The sequence below is a fragment of the Durio zibethinus genome, chromosome 3, assembly GCF_047325235.1.
Source record: "Durio zibethinus cultivar Kanyao isolate XHJ-2024 chromosome 3, ASM4732523v1, whole genome shotgun sequence".
Lineage (NCBI taxonomy): Eukaryota > Viridiplantae > Streptophyta > Magnoliopsida > Malvales > Malvaceae > Durio > Durio zibethinus.
In genome coordinates this window covers 7,488,149-7,510,941 of record NC_143164.1, presented here as the reverse complement: position 1 = coordinate 7,510,941, position 22,793 = coordinate 7,488,149, and the positions used below count along the sequence as shown (strand labels likewise).

The following is a 22,793-nucleotide window of genomic DNA, read 5'->3' as shown; positions in this document are numbered from 1 at the left end:
TTCTGATAGTACAAAAATGACAGGTATTTTTCCTAGTGTTTCTGACTTACTCCACAAGACAGAACAGAACGACAGTTAAGAAGGGTAAACCTGCAAATCTCCCCTCTCCAATGGTAACTATTTAAAAAATGAAACAAACGTTTAATGCTAAAAGACTAAAAGCAAACAAAGAGATTACTAAAAGAAAAAAACAAAACACAGGGAAGGTTTGTACTAAAATTTTTTACCAACTACTTTAAGGAAAACACAAATAAAACATGTAATAAAAAGGAAGCAATTGGGTTGCTTTCATTTCATTTCTCCCACATTCCAACAAAAAAGTGACCAGTATATTTGCAAAAATCAAATAAAAAAATCAGACAAACGAAAAGGCCCAGACTTTCTCTCACTTTGCTTTGTGTCTATTTCTCACTCTTTCTTTCTCTTTCCATGAACTCTTACTGATGCCTCTGTTTCTGTGAGTGACTGTGTTTACATTTTGGGTAGCTTTCATTTCGTTTGGTTTCTTTCTTGTACACTGAAATTTAAGGTAGCAGTAGTACTCCCTTTTTTTTTAATTTTATTAAAATAACTCTTTTTTTTTTTGAAGAAAAAATTTATGACAGTTAAGACAAGGACACTTGTTTTTCTTTGCCCTGGATTCTGTTAAATCCTTATTGGGATCTTCTCTCGGTACTCTTTCTCAATTTTCATTTTTTTTTCCTCACATTTGCATTGAATAATAATAATACTCTTATTCATTTTCTTTAATTCTACATTTGTTTATATTAAAGATCTGATTTTTTCACTCAATTTTCAGTTTTGGAATTTGGGTTTTTGATTTTGGTACTTGGTGAGCAAAAAATAAAAAGCTTTTACTACTTTCTTTTGAAGTGACAGTTAGCCTTTGCTGTAGCATTGCTACATTTTCTGGGTTTTAGTTATACTGGGCCAAAATTGGGTTAAATGGTGAAGAATTAAAGAGGTGATGCTGCTTCTTCTGCTGAGAAGAAGTGGGTTTGGGGTTGGTAATAAGAAGAGAGAGTTCTTTGGCATTTGCATTTTCAGCAAAGGTGAACCTTTTTTTTTTCTTTGTGTGTAAAGTTATTATTTTGACAGCTAATTCAGCTTTAATCTACTTCTTTGGGAAGATATGGTATTGGATTATATTTGGTTATGTAATATGGTATTGGATTATATTTGGTTATGTACTTATGCCTCAGCTGTTAAGTTTTCATATTAGGGAAATTGGTAATCGCCAAAAATTGTCCCTTTTTACATTTAAAAGAAATTTTTCCCTTTCTTTCTCCTCCTTATTGATATTGTAATCATAGGTTTGGAGTGGAGTAGTGAAATTGAACATTTGGTATTTCACAATAGAATGTGCTTACTGGAAAAAGAAATATGTGAAAAATGAGCTGGAATGAACATTTTGTGTTCTATATTTGAGATCCTTCTGGCTTTCATCTACTGATCCAGCGTTCATTTAGTTGAATATTTGTTTACCTGATTCCGCAGGAGGTCAAGGAGCAAGCTACAGTGGCTTTTGTTGGTAATGTCAAAGTCTCCCTCCCCTGAACCACTAGATTGTGGACCCTCATCTTCTTCTAAGCCTAGGTAAGTTAATGCGGCCGGGGAGTTTTCTGAAATATTTGAATGAAAACAAAGAAATGAATATAGCAATCAAATTGCAGAAATCATCTATGTAGTTTTAATTAACAGAAAGATCAGATAGTCAGTTTTTAATTTATTCTGACAATTCTAAGTGGTCTGGAATTTATTGTTTGTTCTGATTCTGTTAATGCTAATTGTGGACTGAATTTACTGTTTAACATCCAGGGAATCAAATCGAACCACTGGAGTGGGTGATCCCAATGATGCAGTGGCTACAGTTGCTCGTTTTATTGAGCAACTGCATGCCCACATGTCTTCACCAAGTGAGAAAGAACTTATCACAGCTCGTGTGTTGGGTATTGCCCGAGCAAGAAAGGAGGCAAGAACACTTATCGGTTCTCATGGCCAAGCAATGCCATTGTTTGTATCCATTCTCAGGAGTGGCACTCCTTTAGCAAAACTTAATGTTGCTGCAATCCTGACTGTGTTATGCAAAGATGAGGACTTACGGCTGAAGGTGCTTCTAGGTGGATGCATTCCGCCATTACTCTTGCTTTTAAATTCTGAATCAACTGAGGCCAGGAAGGCAGCAGCAGAGGCAATATTTGAAGTTTCCTCCGGTTGTCGTTTAGATGATCATGTTGGTATGAAAATATTTGTTACGGAGGGCGTAGTGCCAACTTTATGGGAACAACTCAGTCCAACAAACAAGCAGGACAAAGTGGTAGAAGGATTTGTTACTGGAGCTTTGAGGAACCTTTGTGGTGAGAAGGATGGCTATTGGAGAGCAACGCTTAAGGCTGGAGGAGTAGATATCATTGTGGGTCTTCTCTCTTCTGATAATGCTGCTGCTCAATCCAATGCTGCTTCCCTCTTGGCCCGATTGATGTTGGCATTCAGTGATAGCATCCCAAAAGTTATAGATTCTGGAGCTGTCAAAGCCTTGCTTCAGCTTGTAGGTGAGAATAATGATACTTATGTCCGTTCAAGTGCTGCAGATGCTTTGGAAGCTCTTTCTTCAAAATCAAGTGCTGCGACGAAGGCAATTGTAGATGTAAATGGTGTTCCTATTCTCATTAGGGCTGTTGTTGCTCCTTCTAAAGAGTGCATGCCCAGGCTCTGCAGGGCCATGCAACGCAAACTTTATCAAATATATGTGGAGGGATGTCTGATTTGATGCTGTATTTTGGAGAACTATTGCAATCTTCTCGCTTAGCTGCGCCAGTTGCTGACATAGTAGGAGCACTTGCTTATGCTCTAATGGTGTTTGAGCAGATTTCTGGTCTTGATGAGGAATCCTTTAATGTATCACAGATAGAGGACACATTAGTTATGTTACTCAAGCCTTGTTATAATAAGCTAGTTCAAGATCGTGTCCTTGAGGCAATGGCAAGCTTGTATGGTAATACCTACCTCTCAGGATGGCTCAATCATGCAGAAGCAACAAGGGTGCTTATTGGACTCATAGCAATGGCTGCTGCTGATGTCCAAGAGCATCTAATACTTTCTTTAACCAGCTCATGCTATGACAAACTCGGGGTTTGGGAAGTTATTGGCAACCGAGAAGGTATTCAGTTGCTCATATCATTGTTGGGCTTATCCAGTGAACAGCACCAAGAGTATGCAGTACAGTTGCTGGCCATCTTGACTGATCAGGTTGACGACAGTAAGTGGGCCATTACTGCCGCTGGTGGGATTCCTCCATTGGTGCAGTTACTGGAGATGGGATCTCAGAAGGCAAGGGAGGATGCAGCACATATTTTATGGAATTTATGCTGTCACAGTGAAGACATTTGTGCCTGTGTTGAAAGTGCAGGTGCAGTACCAGCATTCTTATGGCTTTTAAGAAGTGGTGGACCAAAAGGGCAAGAAGAATCGGCTAAGGCTCTTACAAAGCTTGTCCGAACAGCTGATTCTGCCACTATTAATCAGTTATTAGCTTTGCTCCTAGGAGATGCTCCAAGCTCAAAGGCTCATATAATTAGAGTTTTGGGCCAAGTGCTCGCAATGGCACTACATGAGGATCTTGTGCATAAGGGATCTGCTGCTAACAAAGGGCTGAAATCTCTTGTCCAGGTTCTCAACTCCTCAAATGAAGAAACTCAAGAGCATTCAGCTTCTGTCCTAGCCAATCTATTTAGCACAAGACAAGATATATGCGATAGTCTTGCAACTGATGAAATTGTGCATCCTTGCATGAAGCTTTTGACTAGCAAGACTCAAGTTGTTGCAACACAACCAGCTCGAGCATTGGGTGCGCTGTCTCGCCCAACCAATTCCAAAACTGCTAATAAGATGGCTTACATTGCAGCATCAGATGTCAAGCCTCTAATTAAATTAGCTAAAACTTCTCTCATTGGTGCTGCTGAAACTGCTGTTGCAGCCTTGGCCAATCTTCTCTCTGATTCCCTATTGCTGCAGAAGCACTTGCTGAAGATGTTGTTTTGGCTTTGACGCTGGGAGATGGAACTTCAGAAGGTAAGAAGAATGCATCAAGGGCTCTTCATCAATTACTCAAGCATTTTCCTGTAAGTGACGTGTTCATAGGAAATTATCAGTGTCATTTTTCTGTTCTTGCACTTATTGATTCCTTAAATGAAATGGAAATGGACACCAGTGATGCTGCAGATGCTTTAGAAGTAGTTGCAATCTTGTCTAGAACAAAAAGGGGTGTGACTTTAACTTATCCACCATGGTATGCGCTTGCTGAGGCTCCATCAAGTTTAGAACCTCTTGTGCGATGCCTTGCCGAGGGGCCTCCTCCACTGCAAGATAAGTCCATAGAAATTTTGTCTAGGCTTTGTGGGGAACAACCAGTTGTTCTCAGTGATCTGTTGGTTGCAAGATCAAGATCTATCAGTTCACTAGCCAATAAAACAATGAATTCTGCCAGTTTGGAGGTAAGAGTTGGAGGGGCTGCACTTCTTACATGTACTGTAAAAGAACACAAACGGCAGTCATTGGATTTACTTGATCAGTCTGGGTATTTAAAACCTCTAATACAAGCTTTAGTGGATATGGCAAACAGGAATTCAAGATGTACCTCTTTAGAAATTGAGGTCAGATCCCCAAGAGAATTTATTGAAATGACTGCATTCCACGAAGGTGAGGAGTTTGATGTTACTGATCCTACTACTATAGTGGGTGGAACTGTTGCTTTGTGGTTATTGTCAATACTGTCTTCCTGCCTTTCAAAAAACAGAATTACCATAATGGAAGCTGGTGGACTTGAGGTTCTCACTGACAAGCTTGCAAGTTATGCTTCCAATCGTCAGGTATGGGTCTTGCTATATACATATATATTCATGTTAAAAGCAGAATCCACATCTCTGTAGTAGATGCTGAACAAGCTTTTTCTTTTGCTCTCTTACATTATTTACTATAGGATGAACACCATACACCTTCTGTGGCGACATCCATGATTGATTTCAGAAAAGGACTTCCTGGATAAACTTTAGGCTCTCTAACATATCAATAGTTAGAAGGAAACTGTGAGATATGTTAACTCTAGGTTGGTTTTCCTTTTCAATTTTCAGGTCATGCTTCTTAATATTACACTGGGATATAATTATTCTTAGAGTGAACAAATTATCTTCAAACTTAAATATTTGCACTAACTTTAAATAGAATTTTGGTTACACTCTACTCGTTATATGCTGTAAAGATACCTTTTAGAGGAGCTTATCCAAGTGTTGCCTTATATGCCTTATTTACAAGGACGAGTTATATTTGTGGTAGTGAAATATGTGGCTATAGATGCATATAACTAAACTGACAAAGGTATTTTGTGGACATTAATTGCAGAGAATGAGAAAAAGTGAGGAAGAATATAATGTTGACATGATTGTGGAGTGAAAGTGGAAACATGTGTGTTGAATAGATAAAATATAATGTAAATTTCCATATTCTTGGAATCAGTGCTTAATTTTGTTTTTGTTGATATGATATACCAACATGCATGTTGGTACATAAGATTGCTTCTGAAGATTTTGGTAGCCTAGCTGAAAAGTGTACATTTTTTTGCAGGCAGAATTCGAGGATACAGAAGGTATATGGGTTAGTGCCCTGCTTCTGGCTGTTTTGTTCCAAGATGCAAATATTGTTTTGTCTACTACAACCATGTGCATCATACCTTCACTTGCTCTTCTGCTGAGATCTGAAGAAGTTATTGACAGATATTTTGCTGCTCAGGCAATGGCTAGTCTAGTTTGTAATGGAAGCAAGGGAATAAATCTTGTCATTGCAAATTCAGGTTCTGTTGCTGGGTTGATAACATTGATTGGCTACATGGAATCAGATATGCCCAGTTTAGTTACTTTGTCTAAAGAATTTTCTCTGGTACAAAATCCTGGTCAAGTTGTTCTAGAACATCTTTTTGAAATTGAAGATGTGAGAGTTGGCTCTACTGCACGGAAATCTATTCCTCTTTTAGTGGATCTCCTGAGACCAATACCAGATCGGCCTGGAGCCCCTCCAATTGCTGTTCAAATCTTAACCCACATTGCAGATGGAAGTGATACAAATAAATTAATCATGGGTGAAGCTGGAGCTCTTGATGCTTTAACAAAGTATTTGTCTTTGAGCCCTCAAGACTCAACAGAGGCTGATATATGTGAATTACTCAGAATATTATTTGGCAATCAGGATCTTATTCGATATGAAGCGTCATTTAGCTCCTTGAATCAACTTATAGCTGTTCTGCGCCTGGGTTCAAAATATGCTAGATTCAGTGCTGCAAGGGCCCTCCATCAAATTTTTGATGCTGAAAATGTTAGAGTTTCTGAATTAGCCAGGCAGGCTGGGCAACCACTGGTTGACATGCTTTGTGCTGCATCAGAGAGTGAGCAAGAGGCTGCTGTTGTGGCTTTGATCAAATTAACTTCAGGAAATACTTCAAAAGCAGCTATAATGACTGACATGAAAGGTTACCCACTTGAGAGTCTATACAAAATCTTATCTTCTGCTTCATCTTTGGAATTGAAAAGAAATGCTGCACAACTTTGTTCTGCTCTCTTCGGAAATATTAAATTTAGAGCAAATCCTATAGCCTCCGAATGCATACAGCCCCTTATTTCTCTTATGATGTCTGATAATAGTATAGCTGTGGAGTCTGGAGTCTGTGCTTTCGAGAGATTGTTAGATGAGCAGCAGCAGGTGGAGCTTGCAGCATCATATGACATTGTGGATCTCCTTGTTAGCTTGATTTCTGGGAGAAACCTTCAGCTTATAGAGGCCAGCATACGTGCACTCATAAAGTTGGGGAAAGACCGCACACCATGCAAATTAGACATGGTCAAAGCTGGCATTATTGCTAATTGTCTTGAGGTACTCCCTTTTGCGTCCAGTTCATTGTGCTCCTCAATTGCGGAGTTGTTCCGTATTTTAACAAATAGTAATGCAATTGCTAGAAGTTCAGATGCAGCAAAAATAGTAGAGCCTCTTTTCTTGGTTTTATTTCGTTCAGATTTCAGTTTGTGGGGACAGCACGGTGCCTTGCTAGCACTTGTAAATATCTTGGAGAAGCCACAAAGCCTTGCAACTCTAAAATTGACTCCCAGTCAAGTCATTGAGCCTCTGATTTCATTTCTGGAATCGCTATCTCAATCTATCCAGCAGCTTGGAACAGAATTATTGACTCATCTTCTCGCACAGGAACATTTTCAGCAACACATCACAACAAAAAATGCAGTTGTGCCCCTGGTGCAGCTTGCAGGAATTGGAATATTGAATCTGCAGCAAACAGCCATTAAAGCTTTGGAAAAGATCTCTGCAAGTTGGCCGAAAGCAGTTGCTAATGCCGGAGGTATTTTTGAGCTTGCAAAGGTCATCATTCAAGATGATCCTCAGCCTCCTCATGCACTTTGGGAATCAGCTGCTTTGGTTCTCTCCAATGTTCTGCATTTCAATGCCGAGTACTATTTTAAAGTTACTTTAATAGTTCTGGTCAAAATGTTGCACTCCACACTAGAGGGCACCATTACTGTGGCTCTTAATGCCTTAATTGTCCATGAAAGGAGTGATCCTTCAAGTGTTGAACAGATGACTGAAGCTGGAGCTATAGATGCGTTGTTGGAGCTACTAAGATCTCACCAGTGTGAAGAAGCATCTGGAAGACTTCTTGAAGCTTTATTTAACAATGTAAGGGTACGAGAAATGAAGGTTTCTAGGTATGCCATTGCACCCTTAGCACAGTATCTGTTAGACCCACAGACAAGGTCAGAGTCTGGCAGGCTCCTAGCATCTTTAGCTCTTGGAGACCTCCCCCTGCATGAAGGCTATGCTAGAGCCAGAGATTCTGTTTCTGCATGCCGTGCACTTGTAAGCTTGCTTGAGCATCAACCTACAGAAGACATGAAAATGGTTGCAATTTGTGCATTACAGAACTTTGTGATGCGGCGTAGAACTAATAGGCGAGCAGTTGCTGAAGCAGGTGGCATATTAGTAATTCAGGAACTTTTACTTTCAAACGAGCTCATCAGATATTTGACAGGTGATATAATATTGCAACAAATTTTTTGTTCTTATAATTTGTTGGTTTCAACTAAAAGTGTCTAGATGAATCATTGAATCTTAAGTTTTTACTTTTCTCTTTGTACAAATTCCTGTCTCGGTTCTCAACAATGCATTTTAATATTGAAATGCATAATCACTTTGTTGTGCAGCTGCCCTAGAGAGAGAATTGTGGTCTGCTGCAACTATTAATGAGGAAGTCTTGAGAACATTAAATGTGATATTCGACGACTTTACTAAGCTCCATATTTCTGAAGCAGCTACTCTGTGTATTCCTCATCTCATAGAAGCACTTAAGTCTGGGAGTGAGGGTGCCCAGGAAGCTGTGTTGGACACCCTGTGCTTGTTAAAACATTCTTGGTCGACCATGCCAATAGAAATTGCAAAATCTCAGTCTATGAATGCTACTGAAGCAATTCCTATTTTGCAAAGGCTGATGAAAACCTGTCCTACAAGTTTCCAAGAGAGAGCAGACAGCCTTTTGCACTGCTTACCAGGGTGTTTGGCTGTTACCATAAAGCGTGGTAACAACCTAAAGCAAGCCATGGGAGCCACTAATGCATTTTGCCATTGACGATAGGCAATGGTCCTCCCAGGCAAACGGAGGTAACAGTTCTATTTAAAAGTCATTGGAAAATAAACTATTTATATCCTACCTATAGATTGGTCTATGGCCATGTGAAATGGAGCATGTTCTTTATTCTTGGAAAATTTCCATATCATAGCCTTTTTCTTTACTTATTTATTTATGGTGATGCATTTTACATTAATTGCCATTTGCCAGGGTATGAAAAATAGAGGTTTGGAATATTATCATTTCTTATTTTATTTGATGGCTTCTGAATTTACCACTTTATAAGGCATTTATGGCATGCATAACTTCATCACCTTGTTGGGATTTTCTACTCTCTTATTGTTCAAAAAAATTGAAGCCTGCCGGTATAAACTTATCGGCAAGCTCAGTGCTTAGCATTTCATTTATTCATCAAAATATTTTCTGAAGCATTTCATTTCATTGTTTTTTCAAAATTTTCTGATCTGCACCATGGTTCTATATCAGACTATTCTTATGTGATGAGAAGTAAAAGGTTTATGATTATACCCTTACTGATTATATATTATTGTATTACTATCAATACCCACACTTTTACAAGTGGTTTTGTACTATGATTAGGTCGCGAGCCATAGTACTTCTCCAGAGTGGAAAGAAGGCTTTACATGGGCTTTTGATGTGCCTCCAAAGGGACAAAAACTCCATATAGTCTGCAAAAGCAAAAATACTTTTGGGAAGGTAAATAATATTTCCAATGTTGTGCTGAATTTGTAGTTCAGTTGTTGCAACCTCAATGCTTTGCAACTTGGTGATTAGATGAACGGTTTTCTTTTCAAAGTGACAAAAGTGCTAATAGTTATATTTCATCTCTCTTACAAAAGGTATTACTTTCTGATTTCTGATGGAGATGTTGGCTTTTGCAGACAACTCTAGGAAGAGTGACTATCCAAATTGACAAAGTCGTAACCGAGGGAGTATATAGCGGTTTATTCAGCCTGAATCATGATAGCAACAAAGATGGGTCTTCCAGAACGCTTGAAATTGAGATTATCTGGTCCAACAGGATGTCAAATGATGATAGCATATGAAGGGTTACAAGATCATTTCTCTGCAAGTAACCACAATGAAATCAGGTGCAGAAATTTATAGGGGACGGATAATATTAATATTATCAGGTACAGGGAGGAGTTTGGGTTTGCTTGTGTAAGTATTATATATCTATGGAAGGTCCAGTTTTGTAGTAAATGCTTAAGATGTCAAGTATAAAAGCTGTTTATTAATTTGAGGAGATGAAAAAGAGAATTAGAGAGGTTCCCTAAAACTTTGCTTGGTAGAAAGGATAGAAAAGGGTGAGAATGAAAAATTTGTTAATCTAGTGGTGAAAATTTATAACCACTTTCTTACTTTATCGCTTAATCATTAGATAAGAAAATTTTCATTCTCATCCTGTTTCATCCTTACCACCAAGCAAAGCCTAAGTGTAGGGAGTATAAAAGCTGTTTAGAAGTTTTTTGTACAGATCAGTCTTTACAGACTAGCGAGTCATGTTAGAGGAAAATGGCATTGCAGAAATGTGATGAAATTGTACTTCTTTTGGCACGAAGTGCTGCCTTGTTAAATGGTGGAAATGGCTGTATTTGTGCTTATATTTGTGTCATTGCACCCAAAACTCAAAAGATACCTGCAAATTGTAAACATACCAGTTCAGGCCATTAGCTACTATCTGACACCTTCCGCAATATCAGCAACGATGGAGTGAACTAGAATTAGTGAATTACATCTGTTTGCAAATATGAATAAACACAAACATGTATCTGTAATTTCTTTCATGATTTCAAAACAAAGCCAACATCATCCTTTTGCAAGTGTTGCATATCACCTGCTAGTCAATTATTCTTCAATCCTTTATCCTATAATAAATGTATTATATATATATACATATATATTTATGTTGATGAGCAAAGTTATTTCAACTTTCAGGCCCCAACTAAAACATCCAATAGCTTGGCCAAAAAATAAATAAATAAAAAAATTCGAATAGCCAACCAAATTGATTCATTTATGAGACCTAGGCTTCTTCCATCATAATTCTTTCTTCGGTGAACAAGCACGGTGATGCATCTTTTCCATATCGGAAATTCGTGTAGCAGAAAACATATCATGGTTTCTTGGGATATATGTGAATTTCTTCAGCAACAAATATTAGTATTACCTGTTGTATTTGGGATAATAACCATTTACATTTCATAATTTGCTACATATGATAGTATGAAGCCGTTTTGCCCCATCTTTTACTACTTTTTTTTTTTCTTGTTTTTTCTTTGTCACAGCACGCTTTCGTAAAATCTTGAGTTGCTCTTGCACGAAGCTTGTGTTGCAGGACAATTCTCTTCTAAGAAACCAATATTGTCTGCATACGGTTGTAGAAAATCTTCATTATAATCGCTGTCCAAACTGTTAATAACAGGATGAAAAAAAACACTGGTGAGACAATGCCAATGATATTATAAAGAACTAACAGAATGAAATGGTTCAGCGACTTCGGAAGCCTATCACAATTTGCAGAAACCCAACCAATCTGCTGCTTCTCATTGTCACAAATCACCATTTTGTCTTGCAATGAGATGTCTGAGAAGCAAACCAAAAAAAAAAAAAAAAATGAATGAGGAAGAGTTGGCTAATAAAGGACCCAAAAAAGGAGGAAAACCATGAAACCCTTGTTTTCTTCTCTATTATTTCTCACCTCCAATTATGTTGAAGTCTTCCAATCCCGCTTCTGTGCCATCCAAAATTCCTAAGCATGCATTTCCATGTTCCTGGAACAGAAAAGCATGGTAGATGTGTTGCTGCTCACGTGCTTGCCTGTATCATATTGCTGGAAAATCGTGGATTCAGTGCTCAACGTGACAATAAGATATGCTTCAGGCTGTAATTGTAGCCTGGTATTCCTGGTGTTTGTAAAGTTCAGTGTCTAGCGGCTGAAATAGTTCTTGACATCATGAACTGATTTTAACGGATTCGTGCCTTTCCAGCAGATTGGGGAGCTTGATCATGCACTATATCCAGTGGCTGCCCTTTTAAGCCTCCCCTTACTGGAAACATGAAATAAGGGATCAGTTCCTTAAACGAAGTTTAAAGATTGCTCTCAACAGAAGAGCACCTCCAATCATTTTCTTACCAGATCAAGTACTGCTTCATAAACTTTGAAGCAGAAGTAAGTGTAGGAACTCCCACTGTCAAAAACTATTTTAAGGCCCTTTATACCAGTAGGCTTTCTACCAAAAAGGAGTTCAGCTGGAATGGACAAATAGTGTTTACTGAAATAAAATAATCAAGGAAGCAGAGAACAAATGTTAATGGTGAGACGGAGTTGCTACAGAAGAAAAGACAGAGAACTTAATAGTTCTTACAAGTCAGCTGACATTGGCATCCAACCATTTCCTGAAGATGGGACAAGATCATCTCCTAGGAACAAGAATCCTCTGCCTTTCCCACTTATACAATCGCCTAATACATTTCTTGTAAGATCAAAGCTTTGCAGCTGTGACAAGACGCTTGCTTTGCCATTGCCAAGGCCAAGGATTCCAGCTGTTCAAGGAGGAGGGTATGGACCCGGATTTTTCAGATCATAAGCACATCTGTAGACAAAAGAATAAGACAAGATGATTTTGGTTTTCAGGAAGTGAATACTTTTTCCAAAGCTGAAGCCATTTCAACATAGCAGGAAGCTAGAATCAAAACCATCACCAAAACTGAAACTTTAAGGTTGCTAATAGAGATAATGAGCAAAATACCCACCGGAAAGTCAAATGGGGACGAATAAGAGAGCATTGATAAGTCTAAGGGAAAAGAGGTCAGTGACCACCACACCAAGAACTGAACCATGATCAACATAGTCGACCTCGAAGTCCATTGGTCATCCGGAGTCTCACATCGAGGACTTTCAGGGAAGTGAACCGCGTAACAGGAAGGATGCTCGCAAGGCACAAGAATGTGTTTTTCGAGCTTGTAAAGATGATCGATGGGCTACAAAAAGACAAAGACATAACAAGATATAATCAAGGACATGATAGGAATCAAAATCTAGTGACAAATTTACCTCGGCGCAACCGGTGCAAGGTGCATCACATTGAACCCAAGTAAGGTCACTGCCTGTATCAATATCAAACTCAAAAACCTTGGGCGGATGGCCTATGATAAGGGATATAGAGTAGTACCTGCAGATTGTTTCAAGGGAAAGCATAAATTCCATGATTTTCAATTATTGGAGAGAAAGGTAAAGGAATAGTACTAAAGATATTAGAGAGAAACAGGACAACTGTATTTCAACGAAATCATACTCCCACAGACCCTGTGTGGTTTTACCAAATAGATACAAGAAATCAAAATAGAGAACCCAAAGGAGAAACATTTCAAGATACTTCCAAAATTTAGACAATCTCAAAAACAAGAACAATGACTGACCAAATTAATCAACAAGACTCAGAAGAAAATGAACAAAAACCTCACTATACAAACAAAGCTAAACATGCAAAAAGCGAACTAACAACCACATTAACATAATTCAACAAACCTAATTCCAGGAAAATGAGAGGAAGAGCTTACCCGAGAGGATAAACATTCCCAGTAAGAGGAAAAAGAACAGATGAACCAAACCCTTTAACAGACTTAGGATGAGTTGACTTTTTCTTGTTGGATTGCTGACTGGAAGCTGAGAAACACCCTGGACAATTTGCAGACAATACTAGAAAGAACATCATCATCATCATCCGTGGCACTGTTGCTTTCCTTTTCTTAACATCCATCTTCTTCTGCTGATCAAATCTTTTCCAACAATCGAGAGAAAGTTGGATTCTTGGGAATCTTAGAAGCTAAAAAAGTCAAGAAAAAAGGAAAAGACTTGTTTTGTTTGGATTAAAAAGGGAGAGTTTTGAGATAGAAAAGATACAGCAAGGAGGAAAATTTTATTCTACTTTCCCTGAGTCTCAGCTCTGGGGTTTAGTGCATTTATAGATGTGAGTTTGCAACTTCGTACTACGTCCACGTGTTTTTTACTAATAAAATATTTCTTGTTTTAGACAGGCAAAAAGATTTTTGGAACTTTGAGGAACAAAGAGGAAACAAAGTTTTTGAAAAAGCAAAAATTTTTAATTAAAGGAGTAATTGAAAGCAATAAATTCACTTATAATTTTGACTTAAACTGTTTTTAATCGTGTTTATTACTATTGAAGTTTAATCTTCATTTTTCTTATTTTATTTAAAATTAAAAAAATTCATTTTAGATTTTATTTTAATTTCAATTAGAAGTCTATTTTTAACCTTTTTCACATGTTGCATCAAATGAAAGAATAGAAAGTATTAATATTTTAATATAAAATTTATTAAATAATATTTTTTAAAATAATTATGTGAATCAAAATATTAGATTTTAATATGTATTTTTTTCTCATGTTAATTAATGGTGACTCATGTTAACGTAAAATCATTTCTTGTTTAATATAGATAGATTAATTCAACTTTCATTAACGAAATTTAAGCCGAGTTTTATCAATTTGAATCCAAATGGTTATATTATTAGATAGCATTTGAAAGCGATACAATAGCTTTGATTTTTCTTTACGCTGGAAATATATAGTCGAAATTGACCTTCATATTTAATACTAATGTGGGATTGGCAAGGGTAAAGTTGTCTTTTAAAGATGGGTTCTTCGTAGAGAAAGCAAAAAAATTCGTATCTGACGAGTTTCGATCCGACCCGATTTATCAGAGTCGATTTTTTTTTTTTAAATCGAATATCAGATCGAATCGGATATTATGAGAAAAGGTCGGGGTCTTGTTTTAGACAAATTCGACCCGATATATATATAAAAATAATTTTTTTTAATTATTTATTTAATTTTATAATTATTTATATATTTAATTTTATATTTATATTAAAAATAATATTTTATTAATTTCGAATCGAGTCGAATCAGATATAATTTTATATAATATCAAATCGAATCGAATTCAGATATAAAAATACTAAAAAATTATCGAATCGAGTCGAAGATCGAATTTTACATGTTTGAAGTCAGATTGAGTTTGAAACGAAGAAAAATTCGTTTCAATCCGATCCGTTGTCATCCCTGATTCTTCGGGTCTGTTCAACTTTTGGAAAATCTATTCCATTTTAATAACAAGTCTCAATCTTTGATTAAGGGTCATTCACCGATTTTCACATGTTTTCACATGATAGGAAACTACTTCTGAATACTTTAAAAACCTTGGAGAGTAATCAATGAAAATAATAATAATAATTCAAATGAATATAATAGACTAAAGAAAGTTGAAAGAAAACTCTTGTCATGAATATTTTTCAAATGTGGCAGTGATGTTTCCTCCAAAAAAAAAGAAAAAGGATGATGATGATGGGTCATTGACTAATTGTATTTAAAATGATTGAGAAGTTTCCTTTCAAACATGATGATACTCACTTATATTACATTGTTTCTAGCTAAAAAGAAGAGAGAGATAGAGAAGGCCAAAGCCATGATCAGCTCCAAACAAAACTGTAGCTTGATATTTTGATTGGCTTTGAGGTGACCCAAAGTGAAGGAGTTTTGTAAAGTTTGAAATGGGTGAAGAAATCTATCAAAGATCATTCATGTATCCCCCTTTTGATCTCAAGGGTTTTCGTAACTGAGAGAGATCCTTGTGTCAGGATCATACTAGACTTTTCATTCTTCAAATATATATGGATATATTTTTACTTTGAACAGTGAAAGATGCATCTATCTTTCTTGGATATGGAAATCTCTAAAGCTAACCTTACTGCACAAGACATACCAAAGGACATTGCAATGTCTTGTGTAAAAGCCCTTAGTATTGCCTCCATCCATCAGGTATTTCCGATCAATCATCAAACAGAAGAATCATGGGAATGAGCCCTTCGTCAAAGACTGGAGCTATTTTCCACCTTTTAATTTATTCAGTCATTTTATTTAGTTTTGCATGCAAGTTTCGTATTGCATATTACAAGAGAAAAGATTCACAATCCGCGAAGCTTGCGAGTACAGTCTGCAGAAGCCCATCCTATCCTCTGGTTATCATTATCATATATTACCAGTTGGTTTTGCAATGAAATGTCTGAACAGAAAACAACAAGGCAAAGTTACATTCCAAGTAAAGGAGAAGAAAATTAACAGATCATCAAGCTATTTGCTCTATTAAAAAGCTCTTACCTCCAATCACATTGCTAGTTCCCAGTCCTGCTTCAGTGCCACTCAAAATTCCAAGGCAAACATTTCCTTTTTCCTGACAAGGATGAGCTTGTTACATTATCTTACTTCCTAGAGCTGCACTTTGTTTTGATTCCTTGTAGAAGGTTTCAGAGGTACTTACAGTGACAATGAGATAAGCTTCAGGTGGCAAATGTAGCTGAATGTTACGTGCGCCTGTAAAACTCAGCGCAAAGCTGTTGAAATAGTTCCTAACATCTTGCACAGATTTGAAAGGCCTCGCACCTTTCCAGCAGATTGGGAGAGCGTTATCTTTCACATCTTGTAGTTGCTTTCCACTTAGATCTTTCTTCACCTGAAAAAACCAAGCGAGCAATGAGTTACAGTTATGTGTTTGCATTCAAAAGGTATTGTGCGTTGATGTTCGTTTCTGTCTCACCAGATTAAGTACAGTTTGGTAAATTTTAGAACTCAAGTAAGTGTAGGTGGATCCACTGTCAAAGATAACATTAAAGCCTTTTACACCAGTAGGCTTCCCACCAAAAAGAAGTTCTGCTGGACCAGAAGAATAATGTTTACTGAAAATGAATCAACAAGAAAGAAATTAAACCAATGTTAGAGGTAACATGAAATTACTAAAGAAGTAAAGAGAAGATATGGATAGTTTTTACTCGAAGGAATTTTGCAACATTGGTGACCAAGTCATTCCTGATTTAGGGACAAAATCAGCTCCAAGGAACAAAAACCCTCCTCCTTGTCCACTGAGACAATGACCTACCACGTTTTTTGTTATTCCCATGCCACTCAATTGTGATGAGATGCTTGCTTTACTTTTGCCAAGCCCAAGGACTCCGGCAGTCGTAGGGGGAGTGTGTGGACCTCGATTTTGTAGGCGATATCCACATCTGCGCCAGATGAGGAAAAACATAATACCATTAGCTATCTCATATAAACATGATGCACAAACTTTACAAATTTCAACATTTTACTTCAAAAACATGCCATTTTCAATTGGATCAAAATTGACAAAATTCTCAGTTATTGAAATGGTTTAAATCACTTCCAAAATTCAAAGGTTGTAAATTGAGATGGAGAGTTGGAAATATCCACCCAAAGGCCAAAAAGGAAGAAGAAAGGGAGCCATTGACAAGGCTTAGGGGAAAGTTGTCTGAGACAATGACACCAAGAACTGAACCATGATCAGCGTAATCAACTTGAAAGCCACATTTTTCATTTAGCTTCTTGCATTGGTGTGGTTTCGGAGAGTGAAGTGCAGCACATACGGGATCCTTGCAAGGCAGGAATTTGCTATTAACAGGCTTGTATAGACGGTCACGAGGCTGCAAAAATGAAGATAAAAGGCACCATAAGAAGTTAAGAACCTATAACAGTTTTTTTTTTTTTCATACAAATCATTATATTGCTATCTTGGAGTAAGAAATTTTACCAGAGAGCAACCAGTACAAGGAGCATCACACTGGACCCAAGTGAGGTCACTTCCAGTATCAATATCAAGCTGAAAAGCCTTAGGTGGGTTGCCTATCCCAACTGTCACAGAATAGTACCTGATGATTTACAGAAATAGGAATTCCTTAAATTTCAGTAATTATAATCTAATATAGAGATATAAAGGGAACCCAAACAATAGTGAATGCAAAGTCAAATTATGATGAACAATCAAATTGCAAAAGAAGTACAAACCCAAGAACTTAATTATAGTGATTAGAGGAGATCATAGGGGAAATTTTTGGGAAAAAAAGACAAGGTATTCATCCCCAGTGAAAACAACACACAATCAAACAAAACGAACTAACTTATTAGCTAAAGCCAAGAAACTAAGATAAAACAAGAAACTAAACAAAACCAACGTTTCAAAACAACAAAAAAGTGAAAAGAAAAAAAAAATACCCGAGAGGATAGACATTGCCAGAAACAGAAAGAAAAACTGAGGAGCCAAAACCATTAACAGCCGTTGGATGGACTGTAGTTCCATTCCTAGGTGGTTGACCTTTTCTGGATGCTGCAAAACAGCCATGTAAAAGTGCAAATAGAACCTGAAAGATGAACACCATGGTCATCAATGATACTGTTCTACCTTTCATTTTCTGATCAGCCATATTTGGATCAAAAAACCCAAAAAGAATAAAAGGAAATCAAAAGAATGGATTTTCAGGAATCAGAGGCCAAAAGGATGCTTAAAAGTCCATTTCTTTTTTTATGAAAAGATTCAAAGAAGCCTCTAAGAACTTCGTTTGGAAGGTATTAAGGTGACTTCTTGGCTGTGACTACTATTTTTATAGGCGCCCTATTTTCAATCTTTTTAAATAACATCTTTTTTAAACTTTAATTTTTAAGTAGAAAAGTTGACAGAAAAAAAAAATGAGAGAGGATTTAGACAGGTTTAAAATTTGGGATTTGATAGTTTCAAGTTTTGTTTGAATGATGATAAAAATTTCATCACGTCAGTGGAACTAAAATTTTAATTTATCATATGAAAAAAAAAAATGGTCAAATTTGTCATTTAAAAAGCATATGAACATGGACTCGGGAATTGGTAAAATTAGGTTTCAGATGTATATTGTTTAATTATAAAAAAATTGAAGATGAATATGAAATATGTGGGATGGCAGGCTTATCTAGATCCGATGTTTTGTGGGGCAGATTTTAGTTTTGTTTTTTTTTTTTGTTTTTTTTTTTTTTGTTAATTCTGTTCATTAGTCTTTGGTCTTTAACTTGGGGATTAAGTAGCTTGGGGAGGACTTTGGGAGTTGACTTGACATACTGTTTTGTGATTTTGTTATGTTGCTTTGGGATCAATTATTAATTACTGTAATTAAATGTAGAATCAATGAGTTTTACTTGTTTCATAATTAAACTCTAAGATTTTACAGACAATCATGTAATCTATTAAATTTTTAATAATTTTTACAGACAGAATGGATAAAATGTTAAAATTTTAATTACAGTAATTAATAATTAATTTTTAAAAATCAATAATTGATTTTAATTAAAATGGTAAGGAAAATGATTATCTATTTAAGTTTTTTTGGGCCAAAAAATTAATTACAGTATTTTAATGAAAATGAAAATTAATTACAGTATTTTTTTCATGATAAGAGTGCCTGTTTCATCAATGAAAATGATAATTTATTTAAGCCAAAAAAATATATATTCAAGTAAATATTGCAAAGACAAAAGAACCCAAAAAAGAAAAAAGGAAAAACCCTCAAGAAAGGGCAAAGTTGTATGATGGAGACTAAATACAAACAAATGCTATTAAAAAAAAATTCAATCTTATTCATCTGATTTACTAATAAATTATTAAATTATTGATTTTAATAATTAAATTTAAATCCTAATAACCTAAAAAAAAATCTAATCTCCATGTCATAAATAAAAGGTAAACCCTTGACAAAATGACACCAATAATTCATGCATGCACAGATTTTCCAACTTCTTTTATGAGCCATAACCACTGCACCAAACCTTTCCCTTGCTATAGTATTACCTATTTGGTTCAAACCTCAAGTTAAGTTCACATTGTTATAAAACAACTTAAATGAAAGTTAGCTTTACGGGTGTGATAGAATGGATGAAAGTGGGATTTCTAAGAATGGAGGGTGTTATTAGAAAATAATTGAATTGAAAAGTTCATATCCGAGAGTGAGCAAATGGTAGGCCCATCCCATCGACAAAAGGCCGAACGGACAAGAGTAAGTGGTACATGTATTTGCCTGCTCAAATCACCCTTCCCCAGATTGAAAAACAAAACACTAATGAAATTAAAATTTTATTAAGAATTTCAACTTAAAATTAAATGATAATAAGGGAAGGGATTTAATTTAAATATAAAATTATAAAAAAATAAATATTTATTAGATGTAAAATAATATCATATTAATAGACTTTTATCATATATAGATAAAAATAAAAAAAATTTATTACGTGATAAATTTTTAAAAAATAACAAAATTAAATATTTAATTTAAAATTAATTGATAATAAATAAATAAACTCAATTTAAATATAAGAGTACATAAAATTAAATATTCATTAAATATGAAATAATACCACACCAACAATATTCATTGGTCTTATGATATATTTGATTTAAATTCAGAGTGTATGAAATACTTGTGTTAAAATTTATCAAAATTTTTTATTTTTGTTTATTATTATTAGCTAGAGTAATTATAATATTTTATTTTATTTAGATGAAAAGGGTTTTTAATAATATTGAAATGTCATTGTCTTTAATATTTTATCTAATCGTAAGGTAAAAGTTTAAATCCCATCATCTTCTATCCCTTATCCAATGAATAAAAATAATATTGAAACGTGGTTTTGCCATTAAAGATTTTAATGTCATTTTGTTTGTTTATCGTGGTAAGAATCCTTCCCCTCGCTTCATCTTTGGTCATTATATATTTGTTTACCAATACACACCGCAAAACCACCTTTAGGCACTAATTATTGGGCATTTTGATTACTAACTTGCTACTTTTTTTTTTCCTCATCCTTTTCATTTCCTTGGTGTTTTGCTTTCTTGGAACGATTCTGTAGTAGCGGGTTGTTTCTTGAATTATTTTTAGAAATATTGAACATAGTTCACCTATCTAGTGAGAAACAAATTGAGAAACTAGAGATTTGTGTTTTCTTCAAACAAATATGTTTTAGCACTGTGTCTTTTTTTTTTTTTTTGGAACATTTAATTTTATCATACATTTTTTCATTTGATATTGTCAAATTTTTAAAATTAAAAATTTGACACTTTACCAACAAATTATGTCACTATTAACACTACATATTAAAAAAAAAAAAAACTAATAACCACAATTACTGTTAATGCAATATTAACGAAATCGAACTTGCTTTCCAAAGCTAAAAGTGAATCCTAGCCGGAAAAACTATCTTTGGGTATTTGATTTGAAAGTTAAATAATTTTTTTAATTGAGAAAAAAAAAACATTATATACGATTTTCATTGAATGAAATGCTCAATATTTTCGGCTCCAAAATTTGTTGGTCTTTGACGAACAAAATTTCGGATATGTTATTGTTAGTTCTTGATGAATATTTGACTGAAGTATGGAACTTAAGAAAAGAAAAAACAGAAAAATTAAAAGATAGGCTCCCTATCTCTTGGTAACGGCTTGTGCTAATAAAGGGCACCAGCATGAGAAAACAACCACAATTAAACGTTTGGTTAATTCACCGTACAATTGCTTGTGTATCTGGTCAGTTTATGCCCTCCCTCCTCCTCTTCTTGCTTCCACCTTTTGTTTCTCATGGTAGATCATCTAAACCAAGAATGTGCCACCATTCTAACCAAAAGAAGAAAGGTTTCAGCCTTCGGGACCCTACCAAACTTTATAGATCTTTGTTTGCATTACGAATATGGCGTCGTCATAAGAAATCTGCCTCTGACGAAGCTCATTCCGGACACCAAACCATCCAGGAACCTTTCCAGGTATTTCCAAATTAATTTCCATGCATTCTACAATAACCTCAAATATTCCGGAATTATCTTCAAAATATGTTGTTAATTACTCTCCTCATTATTAAACGTGTGGGTTGGAGAATTACTAATGATTTCTCGTTAGTGTTAATATTGAATGCAGTCAGTGAAACACAGCACATTATCTACTTCTGGATTTCTCAAACCCAAAAAAAAGATGGAATTCCAACATTAAAATTAAACATTGTCAAGGAAAGGTAACAAAACAATCAAATTAGAATTTATGAATATCATTTGTCATCTCTTTAACATGAAAATTGGTCGTAGAGGACTTGATTTTGATTCTTTGAATCCTCATTTCGGCTTTTAAACTTGAGAGAATTTTCATTTCTAGAGCCCTGGAAACGAGGATCAGGATGAAGGAAACATGTATCGAGTTAGATGGATTTCAAGGGGATTGTCCTACGAGTTCTAAAGCTTGTTACAAGCATCGAAGCATGGACACTTTCTTTTCTTCCATCCCTTCTTCTATCTCAAGAAATGCAAGCAAGAGGAGCCCCAGCCCAAGACCTTCCTTTGTATACAGGAATGGAAGCCTGAGAAGCACAGATAGAAATGGATTCCCCGAGACCCTGTCAAGAACTCGAGCCGCAGGAACGGCAATCCAATCATGTTTTCAAACTCAACAGGGATGGTGAAGCCTCCACCTATTGAGAGGCAACTCGAATGCACGCTTGAAGACTTGTGCTATGGATGTATGAAGAAGATTAAGATAACAAGAGGCGTTCTTACAGAATCTAGGTTTGTAATCGTAAAACATTCTCTTGATTTTGTCTGCGATTTCGAAATCGCATTGTACGCTAAAACCTGAAATGATATTGTTACATTGGCAGGCAAGTAGTTCAAGAGGAGATCCTATCGATAAAAGTGAAGCCAGGATGGAAGAAAGGAACAAAGATTACAATTGAAGGAATGGGAAATGAGAGACCAGGATCTTATGCAGCTGATGTAACTTTTGTGATTGCTGAGAAACGACATAACATGTTTAGAAGAAAAGGTGACGATTTGGAACTGACAATAGAAATTCCTCTAGTAAAAGCTCCGACTGGTTGCAGCCTACCCATCCCCTTACTGGGTGGGGAGAAGATGAAACTAAAAATAGATGAAATCATTCACCCTGGATCCCAAAGGATAATCATGGGTCAGGGTATGCCAAACACAAAAGAACAGGGAAGCAGAGGAAACTCGAAAGTTTTGTTCCTGATTAACTTTCCAACACAGCTCACACATGAACAACGAGCTGCTGCGGTTAGTATGTTAGGGGATTCTGGTTGATGAATATGTTTAGTTTCATTAGGAGTCCAGACTTCGTTTTCCTGTGGATATTTTGTGTTTTGCAACAGAATTTCACCCTTTCATCATTGTGAAATGTAAAGTTAGAAGCTGTACATCACATTGAT

General features: G+C 35.8%; 2 protein-coding genes and 2 pseudogenes across 3 annotated transcripts; 2 read left to right on the top strand and 2 right to left on the bottom strand.

Annotated features, from left to right (window-relative positions):
* The first annotated feature begins 342 nt into the window (after nt 1–342).
* On the top strand, nt 343–10,300 carry LOC111298320 (protein CELLULOSE SYNTHASE INTERACTIVE 3-like). Its single transcript, XM_022893085.2, is given in 10 exon segments — nt 343–1,052; nt 1,498–1,596; nt 1,819–2,702; nt 2,705–4,000; nt 4,003–4,868; nt 5,620–8,083; nt 8,256–8,669; nt 8,672–8,709; nt 9,278–9,394; nt 9,580–10,300. Coding segments are annotated over 9 exon segments (6,306 nt in total). The 5' UTR covers nt 343–1,052; nt 1,498–1,534; the 3' UTR covers nt 9,745–10,300.
* A 540-nt stretch (nt 10,301–10,840) lies between these two features.
* LOC111298331 (aspartic proteinase Asp1-like) lies at nt 10,841–13,697 on the bottom strand (annotated as a pseudogene). Its single transcript, XR_016340909.1, has 9 exons — nt 13,262–13,697; nt 12,756–12,873; nt 12,451–12,682; nt 12,067–12,294; nt 11,835–11,973; nt 11,560–11,776; nt 11,400–11,473; nt 11,197–11,284; nt 10,841–11,137 (listed from the first exon to the last, which is right to left on the bottom strand). The product of XR_016340909.1 is annotated as an aspartic proteinase Asp1-like (transcript).
* A 1,873-nt stretch (nt 13,698–15,570) lies between these two features.
* On the bottom strand, nt 15,571–18,433 carry LOC111301749 (aspartic proteinase Asp1-like). Its single transcript, XM_022897676.2, has 8 exons — nt 17,785–18,433; nt 17,324–17,441; nt 16,987–17,216; nt 16,548–16,781; nt 16,316–16,454; nt 16,040–16,231; nt 15,880–15,952; nt 15,571–15,784 (listed from the first exon to the last, which is right to left on the bottom strand). The coding sequence occupies exons 1-8, from the start codon at nt 17,991–17,993 to the stop codon at nt 15,687–15,689; spliced, it is 1,293 nt and encodes a 430-aa protein (XP_022753411.1). The 5' UTR covers nt 17,994–18,433; the 3' UTR covers nt 15,571–15,686.
* Nucleotides 18,434–21,085: 2,652 nt separating this feature from the next.
* LOC111298309 (uncharacterized) lies at nt 21,086–22,758 on the top strand (annotated as a pseudogene).
* Nucleotides 22,759–22,793: the final 35 nt, after the last annotated feature.